The following is a 15,791-nucleotide window of genomic DNA, read 5'->3' as shown; positions in this document are numbered from 1 at the left end:
CCTTTAATATAAGTTCTGAGCATTGCCATGCATGCTCACTTGTGACAAATATTAACCATACTGCGTGGCCAGTGACCGTGCTGCTTGGCCAGTGACCGTACTGTTTGGCCAGTGACCGTGCTGCTTGGCCAGTGACCATACTGTTTGGCCAGTGACCGTGCTGCTTGGCCAGTGACCGTGCTGCTTGGCCAGTGATCGTGCTGCTTGGCCAGTGACCGTGCTGCTTGGCCAGTGACCGTGCTGCTTGGCCAGTGACCGTGCTGCTTGGCCAGTGACCGTGCTGTTTGGCCAGTGACCGTACTGCTTGGCCAGTGACCGTACTGCTTGGCCAGTGACCGTACTGCTTGGCCAGTGACCATGTTGCTTGGCCAGTAACTATACTGCTTGGCCAGTGGCGCTTGGGAGGTACATCAGCTCAGGGCCTGGTTTCCACAGATCGTGCTGCAGTTCTATCGGATTGTAGTTGACTCTTCAAAATCAAACATTTTTTCTCCTCATGCACTTTGGTTGTGGGCTTAGTGTAAATCAACAGAATAACGTAACGTTTTTTTGCCAGGCATGGATTTGCAAGGCATTTCCACATTTCACCATTGTTTTGTGAAACTTCATTGAAAATTTGCAGCGGAAAAATTTGTTGTGCTCCAAAAAAATCGCAATCGCATCAAATTGGACATAGGCACGTAAAAATTTGACGCAGTCGTGAAAAAAAGCGCAACAAATGCGTTTCACATATTTTTTCCGTTTCGCTCATCACTAGTCGAGACTCTTCACTTCCTAAAGTCCGACTGCCTGAATGACCAGGACAACAGAATGTTTGATAAATCCTACACATCTGCCTGCCAGCTGCGCCAAGCACAACTCTGCATGGCAGACGCAATGACACAGGATTTATATGAGAATATCCTAAATAAAAAACTTGGAAAATAGTAACTAAAAATGCTTTTTGCACAGGGAACTTAGTAAGTAAATGAGCCCTATTGTTTTTTTCTCCATATATTTGAATGGGAACTGCATAACACCCTAGGTCCGTAGAAATAAATACAATATGTAATAGAAACTACGCTTGATGCCAAGATTATTACCAGGTAAAATAAAATATATTGATTATTTATGTGCTCTGGCTCTGTGCCTCCAGTTAAAGGGCAATAGAGGATAAACGTTATAAGCACCAAGGTAACGCTTCTCTTTGCGCCCCTGTAGGGAAAGATTCTTTCTCCGTTCCGCGCTGCGCAGTGTATTCATCCTTAAGGTGCGGTTGCGCAGTCTGACCGCTAGGTGTCCCTGTTGACACAGATTGCGGGGCTTGTGCCGCTATTGATTTTGATTTTGTACAGAGCAGTGAGCGCAGATGAAAAGGCTAATTAGTGTAGTTAGTATAGACAAACGCTAAACACCTTGGGCTTTGATTCAGGGAAGCTTGAGTTTAATGCCATGTCAGCCCTTTCTATCCATCTGCAGCCCCATTTTTAGAGTGCAAGCTCCGTGGCACAGAAAGTCACTGCGCTTGGATTGTATGATTTCTGTGCAGGAGTAAGGATGTTATAATGTGCCGATGGCCGGTGTTTCTCATGCACAGGGACAACTCGATATTAGTCAAATGGAGGGAAAGCAATAATAATATAAAAATATCTTTATTGTCTTATCCAAGCCGATCTCATGCCAATAATCATAGGCTTCTCCAGTTCTTCAGGTGAAGTTGAAGTTAAAGTGAGGCAAAAGCTACGGGCTCCCCTACCATTCATGGCCTATAGGTGCCTCACGGTAGGTATAAGTGCCGCCTAATGGCCGTGCTGCTAGATGGTTGCACAGAGATGCCAATCAGTAAGCGCTATAGGAACATACACGCACAATTATCCTTGGAAGGGATCTTATCTCCGTCCCCTCCCCCCACACACAGTGCAATAACTCTTACACATTCCCATCTCCCCGCCCCCCCCCCGGGAGTAGCACACAGGCTGCACTGTTTAGTTACGGGAGGGTTTGTATCCACTGAAGCCCCGCCCCCTCCCTCCGCGTAGCTCCGCCCTGTTCCTCTCTAACACCTCTGAGTGAATGGAGCCGGGCTGCACTTAGCTACAGGCGCCCAGCGTTGCTGCTACTGCTGCCAGCTCTCCCCGTGTATGGCAGCTCCTCCTCCCTCAGCCCATGTGCCCTGCAGGAAGCCCGACAGAAGCCTGCCGACCCTCAGTCTGATATTCCGGCGCAGCTGCCTGTGTGTGTCCCCCTCCCTGTGCAGAGCCCGGGGTCAACTCCTAACAGTTGGGCGATTGTTCGGAAGGATCAGCTGCAGCCTGCGACTCTAGGAAGGGACTGTTGGGCGCTCCTTGTACTGTGATGCTTCCCAGTGAGCTGGAGGTGAGTTTTGCGCGACTTTGTTGCTTTCCTACTGCTCTGCTTTCCAAACGCAGCGATACACATGATAGCGACTCCTGTCTCTGGAGGGAGAAGCTGGGGGTTTCCTAGTACTGTGTCCCTTTAAATTAGCTGCAACAGCAAAGCAAGCGACTCTGTTCTAGCTGTTGCCATTGACATGACCCTATGTATAAAGGCTTGTACTAATTAGCTTAACTCCATGTACCACGGCAATTACTATTAACATGCCCCTATGTATAATGGCTTGTGCTATTGGCTTCACTTTATGTACTATGACAATTGCTATTAACATGCCCCTATGTATAATGGCTTGTACTATTGGCTTCACTTTATGTATAATGGCAATTACTATTAACATGCCCCTGTGTATAATGGCTTGTGCTATTGGCTTAACTTTATGTACTATGGCAATTACTATTAACATGACCCTATGTATAATGGCTTGTGCTATTGGCTTCACTTTATGTATAATGGCAATTACTATCAACATGCCCCTATGTATAATGGCTTGTGCTATTGGCTTCACTTTATGTACTATGGCAATTACTATCAACATGCCCCTATGTATAATGGCTTGTGCTATTGGCTTCACTTTATGTACTATGGCAATTACTATTAACATGACCCTATGTATAATGGCTTGTACTATTGGCTTCACTTTATGTATAATGGCAATTACTATTAACATGCCCCTGTGTATAATGGCTTGTGCTACTGGCTTCACTTTATGTATCATGGCAATTGCTATTAAGATGCCCCTATGTTTCCTTGCTTGACACTATGTATTATGTATATGTAATTAACATGACTGTTTATCATGGCTTGTGCTATCGGCTTGACGCTTGGTACCATGTGCTGCAATTGTGACTGTAGCTGAAATGGGCACTGAGCATGCTGGGTCTGGGCCATATGTCTGCTGTGCCTCCCCTGTGCCTGTAATTCTATATGAGCATTGTCCCTCCGGGTTTCAGTAGAACAACAGCTGGGGGGCTGCATGCTGGACATCTACTTATGGAGTATCTGCCAGTTATAGCCACATATAACATGTCCTATATACTTTGTTGTTGACTCCCAGATGGACCCCCTGATGTTTGAGGTCCCTATGAACTTCCCTACTCTAAAAGCCCTGTATGTACCTGAGCAATTGCTTGAATGGAGCATGTTATACCATTGTGTTACTATCTCCATCTCTGACCCATTCCCTCCCATATACCAGTGCTTCACTGGGACCCCCAATTTGATGCAGGTTACATTAAAAGAACATGCTTTACTTGCCCCCTGACAGCTAAAGAAGTAAGAAAGTTTAATTTTGGTTGTTCTATGTGGCCGGGAAATGTGTGAAACACTTGGCCCAAGGGGTTAATGATCATGTTATTCATGCAGAAAGCGCTTAGCAGGGAACAGCCCAACGTGCGAGAGCTCAGTTTTCGAGGTTGGTCACTACAGAAACATGGGCTTAGCCTCACACGTGCTGCGCACACCGCTGTCATGTAGTGTTAGGATGAAGCGTGTAACTCCGGCGCTTCATTGAGAAGAGTAGTGCCTGCGCTAATTCTACTGGGCTAAGCTGATCATGGGGGTCATTCACAAGTTCTTACCCTGGGGGGGCTCTTCAAGCATTGCCACTGTTTTATTGGTCGTTTTGAGCTTATTTTGTTTTGCTTTCCTGTCCATTGACAAGATGCATTTGTGATTTGTGTTGCTTAGAATGAATCTTAGAATGAATATCGGCATATATATACATTGCATTTAGTAATGCAAATATGGGAATAAAGGGTCATAAGTTGGCAGTACCAGCTGTAACTGAACTGATTGTGGGTTTTGCACAGGTTGGTACAGTGGCACTCAAACCCCATTCGCTGGTGCTAAATTGCATTAGAGTTGTGCATGTGCAATCAGATGCACTCTAACTTGGTGGCATTGGTTAGATCACATAGTAAATGACTGTCTGGAGCCTTGTTATTAGTAGAGAATGGGTACAAATGCCACTCTAACGATCTAAAAAGTTTTGGTCAAAACCCCATTGTTTCCTTTTGTGCTCTGTATAAGTGTATCATTAGGGGACCCTGTAGCAGAAATGCTCTAATAATCAGCTGATAGCTGCCCTGGTGATGGTAATTAACAGTAATGATGACAATTGCACCACATATCAAAGGACTGTGACACATGATATATTTGTATTTCGGCTACTTGCAGTGACAGTCAAAACATCCGCTATCCACAAATGATCTCTTCCCACTGATAGTAAGGGGAAGCCACACATCGGTTGCCCTGCATTTATTCTTGCTGCCCAAACCCCCCTCAATGCTGCATTGGTATTATTTCTATGCTCAGTACAAGCTGTGGCGCTTCCCTTCATATCGGTAGAAAGAAACCCAGAGTAGTTAGTGGCTTTTCCATCACTGCTATTCATAGCAGCAGTCAAAATGCTACATGTCCTGTAGCCCTACGTTTCTAGCAGCCTATTGTCTATAGATGATGCTAAACTGCAATTCTCATGTCCCATCAGCAGTTGAAGTTGGGAAGACACTGGAAATTGTAGTTTAGCAGTCTTAATGGCCACAGGTTGCCCAATACCCCTATGTATTCATATGTAGCTTCCCATGTCTCCAGCCTAGTGGGGAGATAATGATTTCTGCACCAATGTGATTTCCCAGTGTTGCCCTTTATGACTGTCTCAATGATCTTGGTGCAAGTTGTGTCTTCATAGAGATCTGCAAAAACAATTGCTGCTAGTTGATAATGAAATAAAGGCTTATATTTCAAAAGGAGCAGCTAGGAACATTGTCTGGCTCTTGGCTCTGCCCATTGGAGTTCTGTGCCCAGCTCTGTCGATGGAAGTAAAACTATTGAAATCTTGGTGCCCATATTGTGATCCTTCTTAAATATTAATTCATCATTACACACTGTACTTTCATCAGTGTCTTAGAGGGGCCCTTTAAGCACAGGGGGCATGTACAATCTCAAGTAAGAATGTTCATTTGAGCAGGCTTGAGACACAATTACAAAGTGCTGTAACTAAATGAAACCTGGCAGCCGACTAATCTCCCGGCTGGCTATTATGTCACTCATAGCACTAGTGGTGTTGTGTCCATAGAACCAATGTGGGCTGTCCTTTTTATGCAAAATACAGATTTTTACCCATTTGCTTAGTTAATATTGGCTTCACTATGAGTAACAATAGTTGATAGAGCAATCGGTGGGTGCATTGTTCTACCCGGCAGCCAAGCCGCTAAGTGCAGAGAGCGATGCCACTTTGTTCTGAAAGTGTTGGAAACTCTCCCTGTGTATGACTTTCTTGGCTTTACTTTCATGTTCTATTATTCTCAGTGTGAATGTATTGGCAGGCTAAAGTTTGGTTCAGTGGGGGATTGCAGCGTCTTTTGCCCCCTCTCTGAATTGGCTATAGAGTGCAGAATCATGCAGTTGTGGACAATCCACAGCATGGGCAGTTTTAGGGTAAGGCGTAGTTGTACTGAAACTCTTACTATTCTGGTGATAGCCAAGGGCTGTTGGAATAATTCTGAGAGTTGTAGTCCAACAAAAGCTGGAGGCTACAGGTTGGATGTCCCTGATTTATGCAGTTTTGTTATCTTCTTAGATGAGGCCACTGGGGTCCTAGTTATTTATTAAGTATAAATGTCAGTCCCAGTGCTCGCAGGGAGCCATGTAATGCACCACTACTGATCCACTTGCTCAGGGATTGGAGATACAAAGCAGGCTCTTCATTGTTCATTACAAACAGGCAAATAGAAGGGATTTCTGCATTCGCTTCCCAAATCTATACAACCGTCTGCACATTTCTGGTCTACAGTAAGCCGTCCTCTGCCTTTATCCAAATACAGATGTTTTCTAGGAAACCATGAAAGATGATCTTAATTATTCTATCACTCATTAAATGGATTATGCATGCTATAATTTTCTGTGGCTAATAGGGTTGCACCGAATTCACAGGATAGGATTAGGATTCCGATGAATACACTACAAAACTGAAACCAAACCTTCATTTGCCTAAGCAAATAAACCAAAAATGTCACCTTTGCTGTTAAATGATCAAAAGTCATGCAATGTTTAAGGTTCAGATTCGGTTAAGCCAGGCACTAGGAGTCCAGAACATAATCTGGAATTGATGATTCGCTATTGGCTAACAAGGTACTTATCTGCATGGATGAGGCTTGGCCCAAGAGCAAGCATTTTGCAAGAATATCTTGTTCAGAGCAGACATATTGCTGATCAAACAGACCAGGTTTGGGGCTAAACTAAATTGACTATCCAAACGCAATCTGTCTGTAATTAGGCAAATTCTGAACAGACATATTTGTTTACCAGATTGGTGTGACTAGTGACAGATATTTTAGTCCCAAATGACTATGTGACTTCCCTGTGGGATCTGGTCATTCAAATTCTTGCTAAAAAGGCTGTATCTGGGCCTTTACTGGCCACTTTGACCAAGCTCTTGAGCAGCCAAATTCCCAGTGACCTATTTGCCCACAAGGCATATCCTCAAATAACGACAGTCATAAGCCAGTATAGGGCAATAATAATGAGGTGCTTTGGGAACGTTTGTCCCTGAGCTTGAAGTGCCTGTGTGCGGTCCCTCACTGCCAGTAAACAGTTAATTATAGTGATAAATAACAGCATGGTTAAAATATTTGTCCCCATGTCACTCCCCTAAGGCTGGGTTCGGATGGGTGCATTTCTTGTGAATTTTAGGCCTATCCTACATTAGCATGACTGTCAGCTGACATACTTGCTTGGGAATGTTTGTGTTTAACATGCATTTATTTCCCTATTGGCACTTGCCCAAGCGGGCATACCAAGCTTCTGTTGAGGCTTCAGGGCAGTGTTGAAGATAGTTCATTATCTATTTTTCATTTGACCTAACTGGGATATCCACAGTGATCTCTAGGAGACCCACCTGCTGCTCTTCTAAACTAGGCTGTTCCTCGCCCAAGCATATGGTTTCACATAGGCCAACATGTGTCTGTTTCTTTGTATGCACAAAAGTATACATGCAGATTGCTGCTACCTGCCATACAAGAATTTTCTTTCTCTCTCTCTGCCGCGCTACATGCTGAAAGGAACTCATGACTGAGATATGCTGAGCACTTGTAATTTAGCTGCTTGGCCTTTGCACTGTTAGTAAAGTACATCTAGTGTTAAATTAGGCGTTGAAAAGTTATCTTGGTAGTGCAACAGGAGGAGAGGGTATCAGTTTCACTACTCCTGTACTTCATCTGGAGAACAGTCCCAAGTGTTCATTACTTATAGATAGCAATGAGGTGCAAAGATGACAGTCATTACTCATGTTTAATTATACATTTAATTGTCTACAAAAGTATAAATAATAAGTCCTGTAAGATTGTCTGGGTACACAAGGGCTCACAAAATGTTTTTCAGGAGTTCTGCATGGTGAGGCACTAATGTATTCATTCTCTATGGGTGACATCTTGCTCATAGTTGATGGGGAAAATGCAATATAGATGCACCCTGAATACATGCTACATGAATGAGCTGCATCTACTTGATGGCCAAAAACCATTTAAGTCACATGTGCCAAACCACAACACATATCAATAAATCTGCAAAGAATGATATTGCTTGAACTGTTTTACTGGCGATAGGCACATTAGGAGAAGGCATAAGACCCCTGCGTGATTGCTGCACAGCTGTTTGGCTTGTTATTCAGTCGCATGACCTGAAATTTGGTTGCATTATTCTCTCTGAGATTGTTCACACTAGCACCTGAAGCAGTATCAAACTAGTTTATCTTTCTTATGCGACAGTTCCCAACCCTACCCCCAAAAAGCTGCATCGAAATCCACTTCTGTAGCTTTTTCTCTATTTTTGGACTGATCTGTTTAGGCACAGCTTCCACAATCTATATAATTATGCTTATCGTCCAAATACTCTATTGCATGAAGTTGCCACTGTGAATTAGCATTATCTCTTTAGTTCAGGATATTAGTATATAGTATTTTATATGGCATGGCACTACTGGCCTTGATACTGAAGGAAACAGGCGTATAATCTTCCTATCATATTTCAGACATATCAGGTATAACTCCTGCGGTGTTTGTATTTAGACATATGTAAAGTAGCTAAGGTGAAAGTCAGGGGGAAGGTAGGGGTGGCAGACTGGGTTAAGGATTTTGCTGAGCCAGGTCTTTTATGCATCTGAAAAAAAACCCGGGGAACTGGTTTTCCGACACATTATTTATTGAGCAATATGTTTTTGAAAAATCTCTATTGTAGTAGGAAATGAATTGTTATAGAAAATAAACAGAGGAAATTCTAGAACTGTTATGGAACAAACCTTTGTGTTTTGTACCAAAACTTAAAGAGCGGGATCAAACTCCATTATTGATCATAGCTTCTTGTTGATTGGCACCCAAGTCAAGGGGACATGGATTGTGGTTTGTTTAATATGAGATGGAGCACATGGTTGATGGTATTGTGACTGGTTCCATAGGTGTGTTTAATGAATTAACAAATATTGAATAAATGTACTTTTCATTATTTGCACAGCTGAATGATCCGAAACCTATTCTGTTTTTGTCATTATAGGAGTGAAGAAAATGTCAGTCAGCCTCCATGAAAACCGCAAGTCAAGGGCCAGCACTGGCTCCATGAATATCTACTTGTTCCACAAGTCTTCATATGCTGACAGTGTCCTCACTCACCTGAACCTGCTACGAAAGCAATGCCTCTTCACCGATGTCCTGTTGCTGGCAGGAAACCGCTCTTTCCCTTGCCACCGGGCTGTTCTTGCCGCTTGCAGTCGCTACTTTGAAGCTATGTTTAGTGGCGGACTCAAAGAAAGCCAAGCCAATGAGGTGAACTTCCACAGCGCTGTTCACCCAGAAGTCCTTGAGCTCCTCCTAGATTATGCATACTCCTCCAGAGTCATCATCAATGAAGAAAATGCAGAGTCTCTTCTTGAAGCTGGAGATATGCTGGAGTTCCAGGATATCAGAGATGCATGTGCAGAGTTCTTGGAGAAAAACCTTCACCCGACCAACTGTCTGGGTATGCTGCTCCTCTCTGATGCCCATCAGTGCACTAAGTTGTATGAGCTGTCCTGGCGAATGTGCCTTAACAACTTCCAAACCATCTGCAAAACTGAAGACTTTCTTCTGCTGCCTAAAGACTTGGTAGTGCAGCTATTATCCAATGAAGAACTGGAGACCGAGGATGAGCGAATGGTTTATGAGTCTGCAATGAACTGGATTCATTATGATCTAAATAAGCGCCATTGTTACCTTTCTGAACTGTTACAGACTGTGCGCTTAGCTCTGTTACCAGCAATTTATCTCATGGAGAACGTTGCAATGGAAGAGCTCATTATCAAACAGAAGAAAAGCAAAGAGCTGGTAGAAGAGGCTATCCGGTGCAAGTTAAAAATATTACAAAATGATGGTGTAGTCACAAGCTTGTGTGCCAAGCCTAGAAAAACTGGCCATGCTTTGTTCCTCTTGGGCGGACAGACTTTCATGTGTGATAAACTATATTTGGTAGATCAAAAGGCCAAAGAAATCATCCCCAAAGCTGACATTCCAAGTCCTCGCAAGGAGTTTAGTGCATGTGCAATTGGTTGCAAAGTGTACATCACTGGTGGAAGGGGCTCAGAGAATGGAGTTTCAAAGGACGTTTGGGTCTACGACACACTCCACGAGGAGTGGTCAAAAGCTGCACCTATGCTAGTAGCACGATTTGGGCATGGCTCTGCGGAACTGAAGCACTGTTTGTATGTAGTAGGGGGACACACTGCCGCAACAGGTTGTCTCCCTGCATCTCCCTCAGTTTCCTTAAAACAAGTGGAGCAATATGACCCTGTAACCAACAAATGGACCATGGTTGCTCCTCTGAGAGAAGGGGTGAGCAATGCAGCAGTGGTTAGTGCAAAGCTCAAACTTTTTGCATTTGGAGGAACTAGTGTTAGCCACGACAAGTTGCCCAAAGTTCAATGCTATGACCCCTCTGAAAACCGATGGTCGGTACCAGCTACTTGCCCTCAGCCTTGGCGCTACACAGCGGCTGCAGTACTGGGAACACAGATATTCATCATGGGGGGTGACACAGAATTCTCGGCCTGCTCCGCTTACAAATTCAACAGTGAGACTTACCAGTGGACAAAAGCAGGAGATGTGACCGCTAAACGAATGAGCTGTCATGCAGTAGCATCTGGTAATAAACTTTTTGTAGTCGGAGGCTATTTTGGTATCCAGAGATGCAAAACACTGGACTGCTATGACCCCACACTTGATGTATGGAACAGTATAACCACTGTACCTTACTCTCTTATTCCTACGGCATTTGTCAGCACATGGAAACACTTGCCTTCTTAAAGCACTATACTGTCATGGTAAGGATATGTTGATTTGTCATTGTTTGTAGCTGAACATTCTCTTTAATAGTGAATTAAACTTCCATTGACATTTGGGATATAGATAGAGATAAGTCAGGCAAATCTAAACTAAAAATCACTATTATGCTTACCAGTTTGGATCAAGACTGTTGGGAGCTGATCTCGGCATGCATGCTGTCTTGACGATGCAATAACTGTGCTCCCTGTCATTGCACATAATCTGGAAAATTACACAAATACACGTGTTTTTCAGTTGTGCTTGTAAACTGAACCCCAACGGCAACTGTTGTTTTTCTGTGTATGGATAAACTTGTGCACATAACATACTGAATGCTAAAAAAAGTGAAGGTCTGGTTTTTTAAATCTAACCATTTCTAAATACAGACACAAATGAAACATTTTTAACTGATTCACAGCTCCATCCATTGAAGGGTTTGACCGGATATTAGTAAACTCATAATTTCTTTTCTACTGTTCTACTCTCAAAAAGGCCTTTGCAGGTGTACACAAAACTTTACAAATGAAGATTTACTATAGTGTTAAAGGACACTTTATGACAAATTGACCCAACCCACTAGGCAGCTTTTGTGGTAGTGTGGTAGTGTGACTTGCCCAACGACAGGTCAGGAGGGGATAAGGTTCTTGAGAACATAGTCGGTGTCCCTTTACTACTCTTTGGCTTACAGTAAGGAGCAGCTGCCGCACTTTCTCCTTGCCTTAGCAAACACTTCATAAGTACAACAAGTGCTTAAACCAGCTGCACACATTTCCGATTCTTTGTGGATGATGTAAATAAAAATAGAGGCCCCTGTCCTTTTCCTTGTTCCCTGACTAAAGTTTCGCTCTAGCGTGACTGTTCTTTTAGTCACTTTCTGGTATTTGCTGTGACCTTTTAGTTGAGTTTTTAGTCTATAAAGAAACCTACCCCAGAGCCTCTGTACCAATACTGTGTGAAACTGGCACATTTTTACTTTTTCTCTATTTTTTGACCTTAGGTTGAAGGAGTGGCTATGGGGTTGCAGGGTTAGTGCCAGACCTAGGAATGCTGACTTGAAATCCCTGTTTTACTTCTCTGTTAAAGTGAATCTGTACCTTTCCTATAGTAAATACTAAAAGCTTCTGTGACAAGAAATGAATGTGTAGCAAGTTCTCTCAGGGAGTTAGCACTTACATTTGAAGTATCCTCACATTGGTTAGTAGCTCTGTTGGGATAACCTGCTCAACATCACCCCCTTAATGAGCTATATTGCAGTTGTCTGCTAGCTAAACTGCCCTAGCTTTTCAGGCTGCAACAGGTGTCTCTTGTGCAACTGAACCCCCCAACTGGCACAGAAGGGCAAATTTTATTGTTTTTTCCCCCAACCATGGATGTAATCACTTTGGGGACAACATGCTCTTAACAGCTCCATGTGCCATTGCTCTAATTATTTATTGCAGGTAAATAAATAGAACAGTGATTATACACAATGCATATTTGGACTTATCAGATTTAGCAAAAAATACAGTCTGTACAATGCCCTTAATACCTTTAAACATTTACACACAATAACTTTCGTATTAATACTAAGTAGTAGTTCTAATAGTTGTTAGTATCCCTTTAAAAATGCAACCCTTCCTTAGCTAAATATAAGGAATTAAGCCTAGGGGGAGTTTATGTGTCCAGATGGGACAAGCCTAATCTCAATTAGGACTCTGTAATACAATTGTGCTAGCGCTTTGTGGCTCCGAGGGTACCCTTGGTATTTGCTGTTAGCTACAAGTTGTCTTTGTTTATGGCAAAATGCACATCTGCCTTTACTGTTAGCAGATTAAAGTCCTTTATTGTTTCTTTCTCTTATTTCTTTTTTTGTCTTCTCCGCAGACACAGGACCTCAGCTGTGAAGACTGGAGGAGAGCTAATAGATGAAGACAGGAATTACTTTTTTTTTTTTGCCTGAAAGAGTTTGGCTGCATCTTGTGCAGAAGGCTCTTTGTAGATGGAACTGCGGGCCCCTCTGGCATGAATGTTTATAGCCTCCACAGTCATAAGGGAACTTCGCATTTGTAATCTTGTCTTGTATGTGCTAAATATCAGTGTTAAGCCTGTTGGAGACTACAAGTAAGGACAGTGTTGTGCGACAGCATGCTCTCACTTTCATGGGATTTGTCCGCCCCCCCACAAAAAAAAACTGCCCTGCAAAGCACAGAAGCCTTGGGACCCAAATGAGCCCTGTGGGGAAAAAGTCAGCCAATGCCACAAGAACTTATTTCCGGCTACTGGGTTAGCTAGCAGGCACCAAACAGCTGAGATGTCACATTGAGTAAGGAGTTGGCAACATACAGCTCAATATAAGACTACTCCATTGGGGCAGCGTCTGGGGGGGTGGTGGTGTTAAACCGCTACTCAGTAGTGGGCCCTCCGGCTAACACCTACAGATGGGGATAAACTCTTGCATTGTGAAAAACCACATCCGTTTCTCATTCATTGTGGGGGGAACAACCTGTGCAGTACTATTGGATGTCTTACTTCCGGAACACACGCTCATTTCATTTGGCCCAATGTGTAACTTGGACTGTCTTTCCTTCATTACATTCCTTGTTGTCTGTTTATTGTCCAGTGCTGTCTGCATGCTGATATAATGCCTGTAGCTGCATTCACAGATAGGAGGCCAGACCTGTGTTTGTATATTTGGGTGTAAGCAACAATAGTCAGTAAGGGAACTGATCATCTTTTGGCAGCATTTGTACTGTATATAACTCTAACAAGAATAATTGCAATCGTGGAAGGGCAGCAACATAGCGTCAGAAGCCTTTCCTGGACAAATGGGTTAATAAGTGCATCCCAGTGTGTTGATTTGACAGGATTTATATTTAGATCACCTGTACAACTGAATGAAGTGAATCACAGTGAGTTTCAGTCATGGATTTGCTATGAACAGAACTGAAATGGCTCTTGGCTCCTGCCGTTCTCATTAAATTAGTAGGCCGACTCCAAACAAGCATGATTATGTTGTCCACTCATGGCTTTGTATTGGCAGTACTCTGGCCAGGGCAAACTACAATCCCCTAGGCAAGGAATTGACTGTGTGCTTGTCCTTTTTGCGTGTAATAGAGCTAATTTTATGCATTTTCCCTGTAAGCATGGGTTCCTAAGAGAAAACTTACTGTTTTCCCATGGTCAAAGGGGAAAGGAGTCTGAGCTCACAAGGAAATACATGCCTGGCCAACACGGCAGTCTGTCTTTCTGTTTATTCCTCCATCCCGTGTAGTACAGAGATACAGCAGGAAACACCAAGTCACTTAGCTCCCTTGACATAAACTGAAGAACAGGACAAACAAAGCTATTCCACAACATTCTTATTCCTATAAAATCAGCCTGTTTAGCCATATATTTAATTTGTTCCTACTGCACTGGGCTGCACTCACAAACCCATCCTAAATGTCACTATTCACTTCCAGCTGCCTACATCTGAAATGATAAAGATCATTCCCATGGCTAATGCCTCTAATCCCATCTGTCATCTCTTGCCCCAAACAGGGAAACCGTCCATATTAGCCAACACTTCACAATGATTTTGTGGGCTAAGGGATGACAGACTGAGGATATTGTGACTGTGCAATGCCATTTATACATCAAGTGCAAGGGCAGGGTATTAGAACAAGTAAGAACGGTTCTTTCCTTGTAGATTTTGGGTGTTGTGTAATAAAAGGCACACAGTTTACACAGGAGCAGTAACCCATAGCAACCAATCAACAGGTCTCCTGTTTAAAAGCAAACATCTAATTGGTTGCTAAGGGTTTTTGCGTCTGGGCAAACAGTGTACTTTTATTACATGTGGGGGGGCTTGCCTACATATGGCAGCTCATTCCACTGGATGGAGTATTTAATTTGATGGGACTTCTGGAGGAGGGGCAACCACCAGTGCTTAGTGTCAGCTGATGATGGCAACACATAGAAATGGAGCTTATTAGCTTATTTTCTACAAGACTGCTCCTAGCACTCCTATCAGCCGTCATGCTGCCAAGCCCTGGCATAAGGAATCGGTGCATGACATTTGGTAACCCTTTATAGTCCTGGCATTTAATATTGACCTATGCCATCGTTTGCACTGTGATGAAGCTAGTTAAGTCTGGCATGGAGGATGTTTCTCGTAGGTGTATATTAAACACAAAGTTATATTTTGGCTTAGGTAAAAAATAAACTCATGCCATCAAGAGCTCATGATTAGCCAGGAAAGTAGCTTGTCCCACTGCAAGACCTGTTCTTAAATTACTCGCTGGGGTAAAAAAAGCCGCAGGGCTCACTTTTTTTAGGCCTTCAGCCATACAGGTCATACCTTGCCCTTCTGCATGTGAATAGTTGGCACATAACGTTCTCATCTAGTGTTAACGTGTCCTGACCTTCTGCAGTTACAAACTAAATATACCCCTTCAGCCATGCTGCATTTCCCTTACTTGGATGTCTGTTTCCACAAAAAAAAAACATTGTCTGCTCGTCTCCTTGTTCCCGGCAACATCCAAAGTTATTTATTTATTTATTTATGTTCATGAGCAAAGGTTTATTTTTTTTTTGCCAAAGCCTTATTTGTGCAAATGTTATTTTTTTTCTTTTTGTTGCATTTCTTTTGTCCAAAGTGGATTTGTGATATAAACAAATAAAGTTGCACTGTTTGAATTTTTCTTACTGCTTTTGTCCCTTTTTTTAAAACTTTTTACAGCTTAGAATGTTAAATGCAGTTCTGCTCAGGGGCGTTATTACTGAGGAATCAGACCCCGGCTGCAGGGCGGCCCAGGAGGTATAGGGGGACCCATGAGGCCCTAATTTGCTGTGAGGTCCAGTAACATCTATTTATGCCACAGGTGCCATGGATTTACTCATATCTAGTCACAGAACATATACCGGTCATGTACACCATTCACCGAAGGGCAGAAGTTCTCCTAAAGTGCACCAGGTTGAACAGAGATGTCATCCATGGACCAATATCAAAGAGATAATCTGGCCACACACATGCTGTTACCCCCAATTATATAAAGCCTGGAATATCTGTGAGATTTGACAGCTCTGTGTGTA

The 15,791-nt window shown here is 43.0% G+C and overlaps 1 protein-coding gene across 1 annotated transcript; it reads left to right on the top strand.

Annotated features, from left to right (window-relative positions):
* Nucleotides 1-1,995: 1,995 nt before the first annotated feature.
* On the top strand, nt 1,996-15,400 carry enc1 (ectodermal-neural cortex 1 (with BTB domain)). The gene is made up of 3 exons (XM_002934824.5): nt 1,996-2,355; nt 8,941-10,738; nt 12,603-15,400. The coding sequence occupies exon 2, from the start codon at nt 8,952-8,954 to the stop codon at nt 10,719-10,721; it is 1,770 nt and encodes a 589-aa protein (XP_002934870.1). The 5' UTR covers nt 1,996-2,355; nt 8,941-8,951; the 3' UTR covers nt 10,722-10,738; nt 12,603-15,400.
* The last annotated feature ends 391 nt before the right edge of the window (nt 15,401-15,791 follow it).

This window comes from Xenopus tropicalis, chromosome 1 (assembly GCF_000004195.4).
Source record: "Xenopus tropicalis strain Nigerian chromosome 1, UCB_Xtro_10.0, whole genome shotgun sequence".
NCBI classification, from domain to species: domain Eukaryota; kingdom Metazoa; phylum Chordata; class Amphibia; order Anura; family Pipidae; genus Xenopus; species Xenopus tropicalis.
This window is presented reverse-complemented; position numbering and strand designations above follow the sequence as displayed.